Raw genomic sequence first — 20,439 nt, forward strand, 5'->3', positions numbered from 1 at the left:
AGAAACGGATGATCAAGCCTTTATGTGCTTTAGACTAATCATGCAACACAACATTAGCTACTTTTACTTTCTCTACCGCTCTCCCTCGACCCAAGACTGCACCATAATAAACAAAGTATCTGACAGCATAGACACAGCACTCTCCTTCGACACTAGCGCCCAAGTACATGTATTTGGCGACTTTAATGTCCATCACAAAAACTGGCTTGGATTCTCTACTTACAAAGATGCAGCGGGCAGCGCAACTCATAGCTTCTCTATATCTCACTCCCTATCACAAATTGTTACTTTTCCAACCCGTTTCCCTGATCAGGAAGAACAACACGCATCACTTTTAGATCTGTTTTTGACCACAGCTCCTGATGATTGTGTAACGAAAGCCGACAGCCCACTTGGGAACGCTGATCATGCAGTGATAATGGTTGAAATCGCCCTAAACTCTAGACCTAAAACTGAAGAGCCAGTGCTCAAAACGAGATATTATAAAAAGGCTGACTGGGAAGCCATCAGAGATCTTATCAGAGACGCCCCATGGGGAAATATTTTTTCTCTTCCTGCTGAACAGTGTGCAACTGAGACCACTGAATGGTTCAAAACTGCAATTGAAGCACATGTTCCCATGCGGAAATTTTGTAGCAAGCCCCACTCTCCCCAATGGTTTACTTTGACTTGCGCAACTGCCATTGCTCAAAGGCAGCATGCATTCCGCAGGTTTAACCGACATAAGTCCAGTTCAAACAGACAGAAGTACATAGAAGCTAGAAGTAACGTTAAGAAAGAAATAGCGACAGCTAAGAGGGAATTTACGGAAACCACTAAAAAACGCATCGAAGCACAAAAACTAGGAACTCGTGACTTCTGGAAAATCTACAACAGTGTAGTAAATAATGGGCAATCAACAATTCCCCCACTAACCAACAATCACGAGGTTGTTTGCTCAGCAACCGAAAAGGCTAACATGCTTGCCAGTCGGTTTGCCTCAAACTCCACACTGGACCCTTCCAACCACCCCCTACCTCAATTTCCTATGCGGACAGACGCCACGCTAGACGATCTGAAAATCACCCCTGCTCAGGTGCATGCTATCATAAAAAACCTTGACACTTCAAAAGCATGTGGATCCGATCTCATCCCAGCTGTGCTATTAAAAAAGTGCTCAGCCGAAGTAGCTCCAGTTCTCTCCAAACTCTACAACAAATGCCTTAATGAATCTTGCTTTCCGGGCTGTTGGAAAACTGCTTCTGTGGTACCAGTATTCAAGAATTCTGGCGAAAGAACTGACCCATTAAATTATCGCCCCATTAGCCTCCTCCCACTTTTTGCCAAAATATTTGAGACCTTAATTAACCATGCTCTAGTCCATCACCTTACAGATGCTAAACTTCTAACTGACCAACAATATGGATTTAGACAAGCCTGTTCCACAGCAGACATCCTCACTGTAATCTCTGAACGTATATACCATTCACTGGACAAAGCGGGGGAGGGCAGAGTGGTAGCTCTAGATATATCTAAGGCTTTTGACAGGGTATGGCATGAGGGTCTCCTCAGGAAGATTAGATCATACGGTATCACTGGTAGAATACTTAACATAATTAAATCCTTCTTAGATAAGAGAAAAATCCAGATTGTCCTCGACTGTCATACATCTAAACAATATGATATAAATGCGGGAGTGCCCCAGGGATCTATCCTTGGACCTCTACTGTTCCTGATATTCATAAATGACCTCCCTGACAAAATTGCCTCTGAGATGGGTATATATGCTGATGACACCACACTCTATAGCAGGCACGACAGGAAAACAAATGAACATATATCTAAAGTAATGGCAGAAACACTAGAGGATGACCTCCAATCAATGGGGACAAAAATGGATGGTCACATTCAATGCCGCCAAGACTAAACTAGTTTCATTCAATAATTACAAGAAACCTTCTCTACCACCTATAGCAATGGACAACGACTCTTTATCTGAGAGTACGTCTTTCAAGCTCCTTGGCCTAACGTTCACAGGAAACATGAGTTGGAACAATTACATCGAGGGCATTGCCAGGGCCGCTGCGAGGAAGGTGGGCTCTCTCTACCGTGCTAGAAAACTACTAACACCCGAAAGTATCCTGTACCTCTATAAGGCAACCATTCACCCATGTATGGAGTATTGCTGTCATATTTGGGCTGGTGCATCTGCTACTAGTCTCTCGCTCCTTGACAGGGTTCAAAAGAGTCGCAAATCTGATAGGCCCTAAACTGGCATCTAAGCTTCAGCCTCTGTCCCATCGACGAAACGTTGCATCCCTCTGCCTGTTCTACAAGTATTTTAATGGTGAATGCTCTGATGAACTGCAAGCACTTGTGCCTCCACGACGTGAACACCCTCGACAGACCCGACAAGCTGCAAAATCCCACCCCCACACTGTAGAGATCCCTAGATGTAAAAGATATTTCTACTCCAGTAGTTTCTTCCCCAGAACTGCTAGACTTTGGAATTCCATTCCAGGTCACTGCTTCCCCAACTGTACTGACATGCATAAGTTCAAGTGCAACGTGAACCAACATCTTGCTGCCCAAATCCCTACATAGTACCCCAGTAGTTGTTTACCCTGATAGTAGCCCCCTACACCAAAGTGGCAATGTGCCTTGTTTGGGGTGAAAATGTAATAAAAATATATATATATATATATATATATATATATATATATATATATATAATCCTTTCTCATTTTTCACAGTTAAAAAAATGAAATGTCATCAAATGATTTCAAAAGTACAAAAGTTTTCCATAAAAATCAGCAAAAAATATTTTTCAATGACTAAGTAATGTTTTTAAGAGTTTATTATTTTCTAAAAAAAGTTTTAAATTAAACCTTTAAAATTACATAATATATAAATAAATTCTATTTCTGACTATTGTCGCACCTTAGCTTGGCTGAAAAAAATTGGGGGGGGGGGGTGCGAGGGGGATTTTGTCACCCCTCTATGGCTGGGGGGACTGCATCCCCGCCCCCACCCCCTTAACTACGCTAGTGGATATGCGCCTCTGCTGAACCCACAGACTATTTTCGGCCATTTTACAGCTTTCATTAAGGTACGCCCGAGCGCACACCAAGGCTATTCGTGTGCCATATGTGAGCGCACACGCGTATTAAAGTGACTTCTTACATAGGTGTAGTAATCTTTCGCGGACAATTTAAAATTAGATGAAAATGAATTTTGTAAAAATTGCGGATAATTTCGGAAAGACAATTGTTTTTTGTTGGTGAATGTCGATAATACACTACCGCAGGACTTGCCTTTAAAATCTTAATTTTCTTAGAATTTCGGGTGTGTTATAAACAAATATTACATTCAAAATTGGAGCAAATAGTTTTTAAGATATGGAAGGAAGTATCAACACGTGTTTTTTTTTGTTTTTTTTTTATAAAGTTCATGGGTTCTTTTGGGTTTTTTTTTTTTTTGCTTCATTAGCTGAATACTTTAATAGAATGTCAATTTTGTTAAGAAAAAAAAAAATTTAAAAATTGACTTACCGCAGTAGTAACTTAAATTAAATATAACGCTGTATTTAAGAGATAGCAAAATAATTGTTTTTTTTTTTTTTTAATTTTCTGTAGACCTTAACCGCAAACCACCACTTAGCATGTGTTGTTCTAATGTTATTCCAATTCCAATGATATTCTTTTTGAAACTTCAAAAGAATCCGACTGCTGTCAAAGTTTTGCGAAATAATACCACGTGATCAATTTCATTTTAGAGATATTTCTCAAAAGCCTTCGTTTTAAAAAAAAAAGAAAAGTATATTCTATTACTGTTTTACTAATTTGACTCTGCTCGTTTTATTTTAAGAAAATATAAGTTGAAAAGACATTTTTCATTCACTATTAGAGTTGTCGGTAAATAAAAAAAAAAAACAGTCGCCAAAAAGATAAGCGTTTTTTTTTTATTTTTAGTCGCCAACTGGAAAAATCACTCGCAAATGCGAGTGATTTAGAGCCCTGGCCCCTGGATATAATCATAAAAATGCGAGGAATACGTAGATACCATTGTTTTCGTGTGAAATTCAGTTTTACGATTTCCGAAATTTTGTCGCAATAGGATAGAAGCGGCAAAAACGAGTATTTGCTTGTGAAATAAGTTAGATTTACAAAACACAATTACACAACTTTAAAGTTTTGCAAATAATGATATAACTTTTTTTTTTTAATTTATTTACCTTTTTCAGATTGTGTGATGTTATCTCTACACGACATAATGTGGTCTTTTTTATTTAATTTTTTTTATTTATTTATTTATTTGTTTGTTTTTAGGGATTTTAAAAAAAACATTTTATTTATTTTCACATTGAAGTACGTTGGGGTTCGTATTCCATACTTCTTCCGATAACACCAAGAAAAAAAAAAAAACCTTTACATTTGTTATGGAACATCTTTGATCTCTGAAGGAAGGATATATTATCCCCCCCCCCCAAAAAAAAGAGTTCTTGTCCAGAACCCCCCCCCCCTATATTAAAAATCCAAAATCTTGATCAAAATCAGTATGATGTATGTACCCATGACATAGTGAAAATATAATATTCCAAAAATCCAAAATTGATCAACTAGTTTAATTTTTATAAAGAAAATAATTTTTTTTTTTTTTTTTTTTGTTACATGGGATCACCATTTATCAAGGCCCGGAAGCCACTCGGAGATAAGGGTTATTTTGTGTACAATAATCAATGGAATAATATTGTAGTAATAATTGGTATTGGAGATTTGATAAAGTGTCTTACTTAAAGTGGGGGGGCGATTAATCAGGAATTTGTTTATGTTGAACTTGAAGACGTCCAAGTTGTAGTCAGGTGGGAAACTGGCAAACGCAAGAGAATTCCACAGGCGTGCACTTCTCAGAAAAAAAGCTATGTTCATGGAATCTACATTTTGATTTAGGCACAGATAAAGAGTGGGGAAAATTACTGACAGTGGTTTTAGCTAGACGAGTGTTTATCATGAAGGATTGGAACTCGAACGAGCACTTACCATGGAAATAACGATAAAACAAAGACAGGCTCGCAACGTCTCTTCTGTGGGAGAGAGGTTGCAGGGAAAAGAAGAGAGCATCCCCCACTAAGCCACGAAGTCTGTTTTGTACTTTGTCAAGGCAAGATAGGCTGTTTTTTGAAGCTCCAGCCCAGATATGGCAGCAGTACTCCATCTTTGGACGTACTTGGCTTTTATAGAGATAGAGAATTGCATCAGTAGTGAGATATCTTCTGGAGCGGTAGAAGGATCCTACCATTTTCCCAGCGGCCCGAGCAACAGACTTGATATACGTGTTCTTTTTAAGCGATTAATAGGAATTCATAGGCATTACAACATAAATCTAGTAAATATGAAGTATTGTTCAGTTATCCTCCCTATGTTTTGAGATATATTTTCAAAATTGCAGGCGAAACAGTCTCTTCTCAGATACCCATAAAAATTTGATTTTCATATTTAAAAATGGCAAACAATATTTTCCTTTCACCGTAGGTACATGCCTCTTAGAGATTTTACTTTTTGTTTTTTAATATAAGTGAAATTCTAGACAAGAACCAAAAAAATGAAAATGTAAATCAGAAGAATAGGTGACTCTAAGTCCATAGCAAACAGTGATGAATTTTTTTTTTTTTTTCCAAGATCAATAAATATTTCATAAAGTAATATCTACCTATCTACTATTATATGAAAGGAACTTTGTGAGTTAGTTCCCTATGAGGACCTAAACGGTTGGGCCGATTTTTTTTTTTTTTTTTTTTTTTTTTTCACAAAATGTACTATATGTATCTGGCAGTATTCTTAGATTGGTTTTGTATCGGAATGTCTTTAAGTCTCGATAATTAAAAAAATCCAATAAAAGGAGGAACCAGCAATTTGTATCGAAGTGAACACTTTATGCAGCCTAACATCACAAGTGCATTTGAGAAATTTTATTGCCACACAATCCAAAAGGCTTTTTTTCTTTTTTTCTTTTTTCTTTCTTTTTCTTTTTTTTTTTTTAGTGATCACCACTTATCAAGGCTCGGAAGCCACTCAGGGATAAGGGTTATTGCAAGTACATTACGTTAGTGTGGAGATTTGATGAAGTGTTTACTTAAGGGGGCGGTTCATTAGGAATTTGTTAACATTGGACTTGAACACATCCAGGTTGTAGTCCGGTGGGAAGCAGGCAGACGGAACAGTTCCACAGGCGTGCAGTTCTAAGAAAGAAGCTTTGTTCATGGAATCCGCATTTTGATTTAGGCTTGTCATATAAAATCAACAGTAGATTCGTTGATATGACTAAGACGTGTTCAGAATGAATGTTTTTGTGTAGAGCACAATTAAACCATGATACTTGACTTTTCATTTTAAACTTAAATTCAGGGCATTATCATTACACAAGCAGAAAGGCCAGGCATATAAAATTAATTTGATATGACTTGATATTTGCATTTTAAACTTACATTCAAGCCATTATATAAAATGATTTTATAAAATCAGCAGTAGATTCTCTACAGTGCAATGTAGACTACAATGTATTGTGGACTAAGTAACTGTGGGGAGGATTGCAAAATCAGTGATTTTTACCGATTTCGATGACAATATGGGAATGTAAGACATTTGTTGATTATTATTCATTCCTGGGCAACATCGGGTCTCCCTGTGAGTATTTTATAATACTAAAAACAAATTCAAAATGGTGAAACGTTTTAATTATTTTTTTTATGCAAAAAAAAAAAAAAAAATTAATGCAACTTTTTTTCCCCTGACACTGTTTATTACGAACGTTGAGTCACCTCAATCAATAGTCTATATGTAAAATCAACATTTCCTACCACTGTTGCTTTGTTGTTGTTAAGCATTATTAATTTATTTCAACTCAATCACATGATTATTTTTGTCATTCGTTTCTCTAATATATTTCTAAAAAAGACATTGAGTCCTTATGGAAGGGACCACATGAAGGTTGTTAACATTCCTAAGTGAAAGTGTTTCTTTAAAAAGAATTGGATTCAAAACTAAACACACCCAGGTTGCAAGTCAGTATCTTTAACCACTTAGCCATCATCACCTCTCTGTAATTATTGCTTCTATCCAAGCCTTACCTGGGACCAGTAATTATTCATTGTGGGCAACATCGGGTCTCCCTGTGAGTATTTTATAATACTAAAAACAAATTCAAAATGGTGAAACGTTTAATTATTTTTTATGCAAAATCAAAAAATAATTAATGCAACTTTTTTTCCCCTGACACTGTTTATTGCAAACTTTGAGTCACCTAATCTTCTGATTCACGAAAAAATATTTGCATCTTATGTGCCTCATTTCATTATTTATTTTTTATTTTGCTTATTCTTTATAAAAATTTTTTCCCCCCTCTTTCCATTTGTAGATCGACAAGCCCAAGTTTGGAATTCTGTTCGACATAGACGGAGTCATAGTTCGAGGGAAGCAGGTTCTGCCTTCTGCAAAAAAAGCGTTCAAACTCTTAACAGATGAGTCTGGGAAATTTAGGGTCCCGGTCCTTTTTGTCACAAATGCTGGCAATATGCTGAGGCAGGGAAAAGCCAAACAATTGTCAAAATGGCTCGACGTTCAGGTTTGTCATTTTTAAATATTTCCTTTTTTTTTTTATCATTTGCTTGAAACAATTTATTGATCCCCCCCGACAAAGAAGGGATTGAGTCTAGTAAATCACTCATGTTCATTTGTTGGCACTTTTCTTGCCTTGGATTTAAAAAAGAAAAAATTTGCACAAACATTAGTCATAGTAAAAGTAAATTTTTTACTTGTGGAGGGGAAGCCCGCATGCTCAGCTTGTTTCGATAATATATCTTACCCTAGTGGTGCTTATCGAACAAAAATAGGTGTTTATACCAAAAATGAAGAAAATTTAATAAACTTTTAATTGAAAAATAAACATTTGTGGAATAGTGCAGTAGTAACGCAATAATGTCTGAAAGCTTGTGTAACACTTATTCGTAAAACAGTAATCGATGTATTGCATAGACGGGTATTTTATACAAAGTCATGATGGGTCAATTATATTGGAACGGAGTTCCACACGCAAGCGAACACACGAACACAAACTTGTCACTTTAAGGTAATCACAATTATTGCCCTTTAAATCTGGCAATGCCATTTGCTACAAGAGGCCGAGGTCCTGGATATGACCTTAAACTATATCCGATGGTTAGGCCCCAGCTTGCGGACTTTGGGGAGTGTGGAGCCACCCCTTAATTGCCATTGCTCCCAGGTGCACTCTGACCCGGAGTGGTAGTACCTGTTAGGGTCCCAACTATGGGTTAAATAGAAACCGACGTGAAAAAAACAAATATACTCTATAAAAAAAATTGTTCTTCAAAATCACTGGATTCGGCATTAAATAACCTGAAAAGGGTTGATATGCCGTTAAACAAAAACAACTAACCAACCAACCAACAAGAGGCCGATAAGCCTACTTCTATATCTGGTTTATTTCTTTCTTCCTCGGATCACGGACCATGCACATTACAGCAAAACTACTCTCCTGTTTTGCACCCATGCAAAGCACATTTAATGTTGAATGGTAAGGTGGTAAAGCAATAACGTCTAAAAGTTTGTGTAAAGCTTATTTTTTTGTATACTGTTATTTAAATCGTACTTATATTTCCTTGATTAATGTATTTAAATTATGGGGTTTGTATTACTGTACACATAGATTCGAAAAAGTTGTCAAAAAACAAATATATAACAAATAAATGTTATCAAAGGCAAGATAAGTTACTTTTCTGCCAAACTGGATATATTTTTCGTGCTTTTATTCAATGTAACATATTTATTCAGCTCGAAAAGCATACAGTGTTTACCGATGTATCCGAAAATTCAAGATGGCGTCTCACACCCTCTTTAACACCGTAAGTTTGGGAAAAGGTGTTATAAATAAAAAACTATACAAAATACTATTAAAAACCCGCCGAATATATGTCAACCTATGTCACGGTAACATATATTGGCGAGTTTTTAACAGTATTTTAACTGGTTTTTTATTTATTACACCTTTTTCCAAACTTACCGTGTTAAAGAGAGAATCGGCCGCCATCTTGAATTTTCCAATACATCGGTAAACACTGTATGCTTTTCGAGCTGAATAAACATGTTAAATTGAATAAAAACACGAAAATCATATCCAGTTTGGTAGAAAAGTAACTTACCTTGCCTTTGATAACATTTATTTGTTATATATTTGTTTTTTGACAACTTTTTCGAATCTGTGTACAGTAATACAAACCCAAATTATGTATTAATATATGTAAATTTTGTATTAACATATGTATTAATATGTATGTTGTGTTTGTATAACGGCCTGTTGTCCTCACTAAATGTCTGTTAACGTCCGTGACTTGTCTAGTTTTATAGGTGCGTGCTTGCATATAAACATATACACAGGACGATATACCTGTTCTGCTGTTAGTCGCTTCTGGGGTATTCTTCAACCATCTTTGGGAGCTGAACCTGTTTTAATGAAGGTGCTTCACAAAACCGAGATGAAGACGTAGGATTTTATATATTTTGTTCACTCCCAGGTATTTGTCACAGCAGAAGGGAGTGATCGAGGGATTCTCGGCTTGTGGGATTTTCTATGTCTTTGTTCTGAGAGGAGACCCGTATAGTCCATCCATCTTTCTTGGCATCTCTAACCCAACTCGCCAATCTTTCACGAAAAACACCCATCTAGCTGAAACCGCTGTCAATAATTTTCCCCACTTTTTAACTGTGCCTAAATCAAAATGTAGATTCCATGAACAAAGCTTCTTTCTTAGTAATCCACGCCTGTGGAACTCTCTTCCGTTTGCCTGTTTCCCACCTGACTACAACCTGGATGTCTTCAAGTCCAACATAAACAAGTAAGACACTTTATCAGATCTCCAATATTAACGATTACTACGATATTATCCCATTGATTACTGTACACGCAATAATCCTTATCCCCAAGTGGTTTCCGTGCTTTGATAAGCGGTGACCTCCAGGTAAAAAAAAAACAAAGCTCAACACTATGCTAACGCAAACCATGACACGTCGCGTCTGGTTCCTGATCGCAGACTTTCTGGTGCAAACTTTGACAACCTGTCAAAACATGGCGATTCAAATCTCTGTTGTACTCCTCGCTAGGCAGATAGATGATTATATTAAATAGATAGATAAATAGATAAACAGATAACAATGCTTCTACACAATTATTATCTAATAGTAATTGATACGTTGAGTAGACGGAGTAATGAGAGGTCAGTTATCGGTTTGACTTTTCGTATAGTGATATCTGGCAAAGAAGTCATACCTATATGTGATTTAACGATTGGAGCAGTGTCAGTTACTCAGGAGGATAAATTCAGTTACCCTGGATCATGGATTACATCTACAGGATGATCGTGGGGTGATATAAGGTCACGTCTAGTTTAGAGTAAATAAGCATTTATTTAACGTAACTCGGTATTATGTGCCGATGCCATCATGCTAGACAACGTATTTTGAATGCATATGTTGTGTTTATCTTATATGGTTGTGAAAGTTGGATTATCTGTCCCAAAATGCAGAAACGCATTAATAGCGCAGAAATTTGGTTTGTAAAACAAATGCTCGGGAATCGTTTTGAAAGATCACATTTCTAACGAGGAAATATGGACTAGATCTAGATGCACTAAAGGAATGATGATGAAAACTATTATGAAAAGACAAATGATGTTCTTAGGATAATTTTTTATTTTTATTTTTTTTTTTTACAAAGGCATCACCACTTATCAAGGCCAAGAGGCCACTCGACAAGGGTTAAAGAGTGTACAGGTAGAAATTGGAGAATATAGTAACCGTTAATAATTTGGTAAATCTGTTAACTTATATGAACGGTTCATCAAAAACTTGTTTACGTTAGACTTGAAGACAACCATATTGTAGTCAGCTGGAAAGCAGGAAAACTGAAGATAATTCCGCAGGCATGCACTTCGAAGAAAGTAGGTTTGTTCATGGAATCTACGTATAGGTTTAGGCACAGATAAAGAGTGGGGGAAATTAGTGATAGCATTTTCTGCTAGATGGGTGTTTCTTGTGAAAGTCTGGCGAGGGGGGGGCTAGATTGGAACTCGGCCGAGCACTTGCCATGAAAATAACGATAAAGCAGAGATAAACTCACAATATCTCTTCTATGAGAAAGAGGTTGCAGGGAAGAGAAAATGACATCCCCTACGAGGCTATGAAGTCTATTTTGAACTCTATCAAGGCAGGATAATTCCTTTCTAGCAGCTCCTGCCCAGATGTGGCAACAGTACTCCATCCTTGGACATACGTGGCTCTTATATAGATAGAGAATTGCATCAGCAGTGAGATATCTACTGGATCGATAGAAGGATCCCACCATTTTTCCAGTGGCCTTGGCAACGGATTTAATGCATGTGTTCCATTGAAGATCAGGAGTAAAGGTCAAGCCCAGAAGCTTGTCAAAACTTGAGGCCTCCCCAAGACAAGCCATTCATTTCAATTGATGCCAGATGGGGATCAGAGCGTTGATGATAAAATCTTGGTTTTAGATGCATTAAAAGTAACAAGTCACCTCTTTCCTCATTGTACCACATGCAGAAAGAGAATCAGAGAACTTGGTCATTTACGGTCTTAGATGTGCTATCATAGATAGTAGTGTCATCAGCATAAATGTCTATGAATGATGTAAGGATGTGATTTACCGTCAAAGAGGCATAGAACGTCTTGTATTGAATGCCATGATTGAAAGAACAAGGACTATCAAGATGCACCTTGGACAACTTGATCGATTGGACGGGATTGTCGTTAAAAGTTGAGCTGTTTTTGGATATGGATAGCTGTTCGCATTGGAGAGTAATGGTAGCCAACGCTGTTAAACTGGAAATTGAAAAAAATGAAGGATTAATGGAATAAAAGGAAGAAACCAATGAATTTTCTAGAAAAGTCCGAAACAGATTGTGAAGGGGCCAGTTATTATATTCGTCTAGATTAAGTTGTGGTTTAAAGAGGAAAACATGAAGGAAGAAAGGTAAATAATACCGGTAGTTGTAACAATGAAATATTTGTCCCAGTGTATGATTGGAAAGTGGAAGGAGGAATGAATTAAGGAGTAAGTAGCGAGCTACCACCTCTGTGTATGTGCATTGTGTAGGAGAGTTAATTTTGCCAGAACGAATATAGGAAGATACGGTAGTGGATTAAAAAGGAATGATAGTATTTAATGTGCATGTGGCATCTGCGTTTACTATGCTATTTTTTTTTTCTGCATTTACTATGCTATTTTTTTTTTTTTTTTTTTTAAGAGAGAAAAGCCGTTATCATGTTATTGATATAGAAGACAGATAGAAAGATATAAGAAATAGAGAATAATATACAACTACTACTACTAATATAATAAAGTAATTAAAATACTATAATGCTACTATTACTAATAATATGCTACTGTTACTAATATAATTCTACTATTAATATAATGCTATTACTGATATAATTTTGCTATTATTACTATGCTTTTTTTTTTTTTTAAGAGGGAAAAGCCGTTATGTTGATATAGAAGAGATAGGATATAAGAAAAAATAGAGAATAATATACAACTACTACTACTAATACAATAAAGTAATTAAAATGCTATAATGCTATTACTAATATAATTCTATTAATGATATTTTGCTATTACTACTAATATAATTCTGTTACTAATGTTATTACTATAATTTTACTACTACTAATATAGTTCTACTATTGCTACTAATAATATAATCTCCATAAATATATTTGAATGTGTTGAATATTTGTTTTGGCATTATCAAATCAGGCTGTCTGAAGATACCGGCTTCTAACCCTTAAATATAATTAAATATACCAAACAGTGATTTTTTTTTTTTTTTTTTTTTTTTAATTTCTATCATGTTCTGAAGAATTCAAAAACAAAACCAAACACCACGAATAAATATTTGAGACTATAAAGAACTTGAGGCATAAAAACTTTAACTAAAATTACTGGATTCATCAGCATTAGATTATGCCGGAAAAGAAAAGCAACCAAATCAAGGGTTTTACTAAATATGTACGACTAAAAATGATGTACGATCATTGTACAACTAAATTGACACTGCTGCTGATTAAAGCCACTTCGACGCAGGCAATCAACAGGGTCCGTCAGCGTAAAATATCATAAAAAAATCTTAGGTACCTGTACAGTTTAATAAAGACATTAAAAAATGAAAATATCGGAAAAAATTTTAAATTGTATGTATCCATTATGGAATGAAGTTCTCCGGAAAAAAAAATTCACTTAATTTTATCAAGTATTTTTAATTTTTTTTTTTTTTTTTTTTTTCTACAGCGAAAAAACAATTTATGATACCGAGTAAAAGGTTCGATTTTTAGGAAGAAAAGCTAGTATTAAAGATGGGGAGGGAGTGTCGGCACTTTAACTGGAGTTATCTCCCTATGGCATTTCTAAAATCCAAACAAAAATTTAAAAAAATCCAAGATGTCTGCCTTCAACATGCTGTCATAAAAACATGTTTTTCCGCTGTAAAAAAAAAAAAAAAAAAACTACTCGATCAAATTAAGTTAAATTTTTTTACGGAGATCTTCAGTTCAAAACGGATACGTACAATTTAACCTTTTTTTCGATATTTTCATTTTTTAATGTCTTGATTAAACTGTACACATACCCAATCTTGTAATAAACAATAAAACGAATTTACTCAGAAGTTTTGAAAGGTTATTTTTGGCAAATATGTTTTTAAGTCTATACCTAAAAAGATATTTTACCTAAGAAAACTCCTGATTTTTATTAAATAATCCCTCTTACACGAGCGATCTACTAAGTCTGTCAGCGCAAAAAAATGTTATTAAAACAAACAATAAAACAACTTAGTCACAGTCGCGATTACTTTTGGCAAATTCTTAAAGATTGAAACTTTTTTTTTTTTTTCAACCCAGTGGGCCACTTTTTTTTTTTTTTTTTTCAACCCAGTGGGCCACTTTTTTTTTTTTTTTCAACCCAGTGGGCCACTTTTTTTTTTAATCTTTGTAAAATAAATAAACAAGTTTATTTCTTTATTATTGAAATAAAAACAAAACGAATTTAGTCAATTATATCTTTCAGGCGAGAGTTTTATTTTTTTTTTTTAATTAAATTTTACAGGTGACTTTTTTTTTTTTTTTTTTAATTTGAATTTTGTAACTCAATAGCAATGTAACATTAGAAAATCTTTTTAAAAAAGTAGAATAAATCCCCGAAGACTGAAGCAATGTTTCCCAAACCCATGTGCCTCTTTTGGGAGAACTATTTTTCCCCACATTTAAAACATTAGTGTCTAACTGCTCTCGTGGGGAGGCAAGTAAATAACTATTTTTAAAAAATTATTTTCAGTTTTTTCTTTTTTTTTTTCTTTAAATAATATTGCATAAAGTTCCGTTTTATGATAACGCAACTCTGATTCATTTCTCAAAAAAAAAAAAAAGAAAGAAAAACGGTCAATGTGCGCTGCTTGTCCAACTTGCAAAAGGTGTTTATTCAGAAACTCGTGGGGAGGTTGAAAATAAGAAAATGCCTTTCAGAATTACCACTCCGAACCTCTCCATGTTGAAAACGGCTTTCGGAATAAACACCCTTTGCAGGTTGGACAAGCAGTGCACATTGACCTCCCCTAAAAAGCAAAGGAAATCATTTTTTAAAGTTTTCTCAAACATTTTTTAATTTATATTATCGACTACTGCTAGTTTTTTTGTGTTTGTTTTTTTTTTTTTTAATTAAACTGGAGTAAAAAGATTCAAACTAAATTTTAAACTGAAGTGACTTTTTTCTTTAACTTTGATTTTTTTTTTTTTTTTTTTTTTTTTTTTTTTAAACACAAACTATATTCTAAAACTTTGAAACGAAAATTTATAACAAAATTTGAAATATTTTGCAAGACAAATAGTTGTATTTCTATTTTGTTTACTTTCTGGCTTAAGAAAGAATATTAAAAAAAGCAACAGAATGAAAGTAGCACACAGAATTGGAAAAAATATAAAAAAAAATTGTGAATACTTTTTATATGAATCTAAAAATATATTTGCAAAAATAACCTCTTGATTGAAATTTGTGAGTTAATTCATTTTATTGTTTATTTTTATGATATTTTGTTGTTTTTTATTGTTTATTTTCATGATATTTTGCGCTGACAAATCCAGTAGCAAGTTTTTATAAAAGTTATTTTAGTAGTAAAAAATCAGCAGGAGCAAATAATCGTACATAATTAGTCGTACAATTTTATTAAACCCTTATGTACGATCAAAAGCCGGTACAACTAATTGTTTGATTTGGCTGCTGCTAATTCAAGCAACTTTACACATTGTTTCTATATGACAAACAGCAGGAGCAGTCAGTTGTACAATGATTGGGAATGATTTGATCGTACATATTTAGTAAAACCGCTAAATCAAACCCTAAATAAGGGAAGGGGCTAATCCTAACTATTTTGTTGCTTGAAAAAAAGAAAAACAATTATTTCTTTCTAAATAAATGTAAGTCTTGTGTGTGGAGGGAAAATTATATGTTCGGGATGCCTATCCCATGAAATACTTGAGGTAATCAGGGAAGAGGTTGGAAATGTATTGGCATCACTGTGCAACCTGTTGAAAAAAGAAACTTATCTATAAAAGTGAGAATGTGTGTGTGTGTATGAGGACACTTCTCAACCTATATACTCAACAAATTTTTTATCTACAAACTTTAAATTTGCTACAAAGGGTATTCAGACATGTGAAAAACTTTATAATTGGTTTTCATCTGGAAAAAAGGACTACTAAAAGGTCAAAATTTAAAAATTGGTACTTGGTGGTCATCGGATTTTTATCTGTTTGTCAACTGTTTCATGACTGCACATGCGTGATCGTGAAACATGACAGCTTCCTTATGTTAATAAGTAGGTTTGAAAACACTTTTTAAAGATTGTGGCAATCTGGTCTTATGGTTATCGTCCTTGACTCCCTGTCTTTTAGCTTTTGATTTTGATCTCGGCTTGAGTATTTTTCTTACTTTACAAAAAGTGAACTATTTAGAAAAAAAAAAAAACATAATATTCACATGCGCATGTCTTAGTTTCTTTCCGTTTTATTTAATTTTTTTAAAAGGAATTTAACGTTTAATACCTACTGTATTTCTGTTTATATTAAATAAGAAATCTGCATTAAAATATTTCTCCGTATTTTATAACCTGGCGGCACACTAGTTCTTTATGTATTGGACATGTTGTATAACGGACTTTATCATTCTGTTTCAATATTGTTTTCTACAGGTGGAACCGGAGCAGGTCGTCATGTCTCATAGTCCATTGAAAATGTTTCATCAATTTCATCACAAGCACGTTCTGGTTTCTGGTCAAGGGCCCGTCTTAGAAATTGCCAAGAACCTTGGATTTACAAAAATTACCACAATAGAAACTCTTCGACAGACATTTCCTATGCTTGATATGGTTGACCATCATCGTCGTCATGTTGCCGTAAGTGTTTTATATTTCTGTATTCTTGAGATGAGGATTGATAATTTGGATTATTTGGAGGTGTTCGGGTTAGAATCGACGGAGTTGCTCAGAATCATGTTGTGCAGAATCTTCGGAGGTGTTTGGATTCAAATTGACTAAGTTGTTCAGGATGATGTCGGGTTGTATGGACAAAATTGTTTGGGACTGTGCTGCCGCTTGCGATAAAAAAATTTTTTTGCTTTTGTCGTGAACGAACATCCTTCCTTGTTGGATAAGCTCTTAACATATAAATCTCACCTGTCTGTTTAAATGTATGTTTGTATGTCTGCCTAAAACTTTTGACAGGCGACAAATTTACACAAGATCGATATCGTTTTGAAGCTTTACTCTTCGGACGACAAATATCGAAAAATTGGCCAAAAACCTTAATTCCTTCACCCTCAACTGGGCACTTTTCTACAGAGAGGAATCGCTTTTTTCGCTGATATTTTCGAAAGTCATCACCCGTCTGTTTAAATGTATGACAAAGGTGAGGGCTTTTCATGAGATCTGTATTATTTTGATACTCAATGTCTCGGACGACAAATATTGAAAAATTGGCTAAAAAACATTAATTCCTGCACCGTCGACTGACCAGTTTTCTACAAGGAGGTCGATTTTTTTTTTTTTTTTTTTTTTTTTTTCCTACTTTGAGGTACGGGTTCGAGCCTGCCTACCACCTTTTTTTTTTTTTTTTTTTTTTTTTTTTTCCCTCTCTCTTCATGTTCTTTTCCTACTTCGAGGTACGAGTTCGAGCCTGCCTGCCTACCACCATTTTTTTTTTTTTTTTGGTCAACACACATTTCCAAACACCCGGGCACCTAGGCTAGTAGTTATATAAGTTTCAACTCTACCTAACTTAGAAACTGATATATCATGTCGACAGTTTTAATCTGGCTGCTCAGCAATTCATCTATCACCTGCTTACCGTTATGTCATGTACCTAGATCATTAGAATTTTTAAATCATAATCATTTTTACGAGGGATTACAGGGTAAGGGGTCATTGCATTTGTTTACCAAAATCATAAAACAAACTTATTAAATAAACTAATGATTCTTTTTTTTTTTTTTTTTTAGCCATGTGCTTTTGAAAAATACTTTCCCAAAATTGAAGGTAAGACTTTTTATTTATATTTCAGTTAGAAAAATAAGTAAAGCATCATCATCTTCTGCCTCACCTTCATCCTCATCCTCCTCATCTTCATGGACTTCATCCTCGATTATCCTCTTCATACACATCATCCTCCTCTTCATCATCCTCATCCCATCCTCTTCATCCACTTCATCATCATCATATTAAGTTTCATATTTGGTTTACATGCTGGCATGTGTTGGACAACTTCTAAAAATTGACTTCCAAATTTAGCAATGGTTTCCTGATCTAAAATGCACTAAGCATTGATGTCATTGTTTTTTTTTTTTTCCTTTCTCTTTTGCAAAACTCAATCATGTTCTGCAAAACCAAAAACAATTCTCCACTACTCAATACCGCAAATAAATATTTGAAGATGTAATAAACTTGAAGCATAAAAACGTTTATCAAAATGGTGTTCAGTATTAAATAACCAGAAAAAAGGGTTGATATGCCGTAAAACAAAACAACCAAATTAAATCATCATATTGAGTTTAATATGTTGGCATGTGTTGGACAACTTCTAAAAATTGACTTCCAAACTTATTTCTGGTCAGGTATCTTTGGAAGTCATTTCCTTAATCGAGGTGAGACTTTCATAGGCCAGATGCCCTTCCTAACACAAGGCACCATCTCAAGGTGATTTTCTATGTACGTATTATTGATGTGCATGTGTACGCCTATAAATTAATGGTAAAATTTCGCAAAAAAAAAAAATGCACATAAATGAATTTTCCTTTGCATAAAACTAATTTTAACTAAATATAGTTCACACTACGAACCCTTACACCTACGAGCTGTATTCCAAAATTCGTAATGATCCATTAATTAGTTTAAGAGTGAAAGCTGTACATAAAACTATATAAACCTATAAATATATCTAAAGTTATATGGGTTCTGGATATGACCTTAAACTATATCCAGTGGTGAGGCCCTAGCTTGTGGGCTTTGGAGAGTGTGGAGCCACCCTTTAATTACCATTGCTCCCAGGTCCACTCTAACCCGGAGTTAGGGTCCCAACTATGGGTTAAATAGAAACAGACGTGAAAACAACAAATATATTCTATTAAAAAAACTTTTCTTCAAAATCTTTGGATTCGGCATTAAATAACCCGAAAAGGGTTGATATGCCGTAAAACAAAAACATCCAACCAACTAAAGTTATATGATGATATTAGGTTAAATGTTTAAATATAAAGTTGTCCCAAAAGTTCAATAATTACTTAGTGAAAAAAATTGAAATTTTTTTCACTAAGTAATTATAAAAAAAACAAACTTAATTCTCAAAATAAAGGTCATTTTTCAAGACTTTCTGCCATCCATCTACAAACTTTGTGGTCAAAGTATCATTCAGCCAGCATCGGATCTAAGAATTCTTGACATGATTCCTCGACTTCATCAAACAAGTCGAATCAGCAGCCCTTTAGAAAGTGTTGTATTGAGCTTCGGTGAGTTCATGCAGATCTTGGCTTTTTGTGAACAAAATTAAGTTCCTTCAAGTATCTGTGAATTATCAATTTAAATATTTAAATATTAAGTTGTCTCAAAAGTTTGTAAACACTTGCAGTGCATTGAAATTTTACTCGCCAGGTAATAACACAAATCTTTAAAGTAAAGACTTTCTGCCATCGATCTGCAAATTCAGCCGATTCCGAATCAAAGAATTCTTGACACATTTTCTCGACTTCATCAAACAAGTCGAATCAGCAACCTTTTAGAAAGTGTTGCATTGAGCTTCAGTGAGTTTGTGCAGATGATGGCTTCAAGTTGCTGTGAATTGTCAATTTGCCAACTGATGAGCTAATTCTCGAGTGCTCGATGATGGCGCAATGTCCAACCAGGTTTGCAAGTCTCTAACTTAAACCTCGTTCAGGATGGCCGTTAATCTTCAAGACTCATGTTGCCAGAATCGAAACACTTGCACGACTTTGAGATCAACAAAGAACACAATAAAAAAAAAAAAAGGGATTAAAAAATGAGAAATTCTGAAAAAGAAGTGAAAAAAACCCTCAAATATTTACTTATGTATTTTTTCTGCTCGTGTTTCAAAATAATCTCGTCAAATTTTGACAAACTTTAAGCAGTATTTTGGAGTTATCTTCCCTGGTTCCCCTTCCTCCTCCTCTATGAAAAACAAGATGGCCGCGACACTATCGATCTCATTAAAGTTTGATTTTCCTCTGTAAAAAAAAAAAAAAAAAAAAAAAAAAAAACTACTTGATCAAATTAAGTGATTTTTTTTTTTTGTATGAAAACTTTATTCCATAAGTACGTACAATATAACTTTTTAAGATATTTTCATTTTTTAATGTCTTGATTGAACTGCACAAGTACCGCCTTTTTAATAAGTTTTCATATAATGAAAGTTTGATTAACTTGTGAAAACTTATTAAAAAAGCAATACTTGTACAATACTGCTGCTTTTTTTTTTTTTTAACAAGTTTTCCACAAGTCAATAAAATATTACTAGCAGGCCATCCAGTGTTGCCCGATCGTCAAATAAGTTTCGATATAGTATTTTAATTTATGGAGATTTTTTATTTATTATTAAAGAGTCAATTCTCTCTTGATTATTATATTGTACCTAATATATAGTAGTGATTACGGGGAGGGGGGGTGGCATAGGTGACGGTCCTGGATATGACCTTAAACTATATCCAATGATGAGGCCCCAGCTTGCGGGCTTTGGGGAGTGTGGAGCCACCCCTTAATTGCCATTGCTCCCAGGTCCACTCTGACCCGGAGTGGTAGTACCTGTTAGGATCCCAACTATG

General features: G+C 34.6%; 1 protein-coding gene across 1 annotated transcript in view; it reads left to right on the plus strand.

Annotated features, from left to right (window-relative positions):
- LOC145260684 (haloacid dehalogenase-like hydrolase domain-containing 5) overlaps window positions 1–20,439 on the plus strand; it is a 98,786-nt gene that overhangs the window by 31,056 nt on the left and 47,291 nt on the right. Inside the window, exons 2-4 of the mRNA XM_080119069.1 lie at window positions 7,393–7,599; window positions 16,307–16,510; window positions 17,611–17,647. Of these exons, the coding sequence (XP_079975195.1) occupies window positions 7,393–7,599; window positions 16,307–16,510; window positions 17,611–17,647 (448 nt within the window). The remainder of the gene's footprint in view (window positions 1–7,392; window positions 7,600–16,306; window positions 16,511–17,610; window positions 17,648–20,439) is intronic.

This window comes from Euprymna scolopes, chromosome 36 (assembly GCF_053919585.1).
Source record: "Euprymna scolopes isolate OS-2025 chromosome 36, ASM5391958v1, whole genome shotgun sequence".
Lineage (NCBI taxonomy): Eukaryota > Metazoa > Mollusca > Cephalopoda > Sepiida > Sepiolidae > Euprymna > Euprymna scolopes.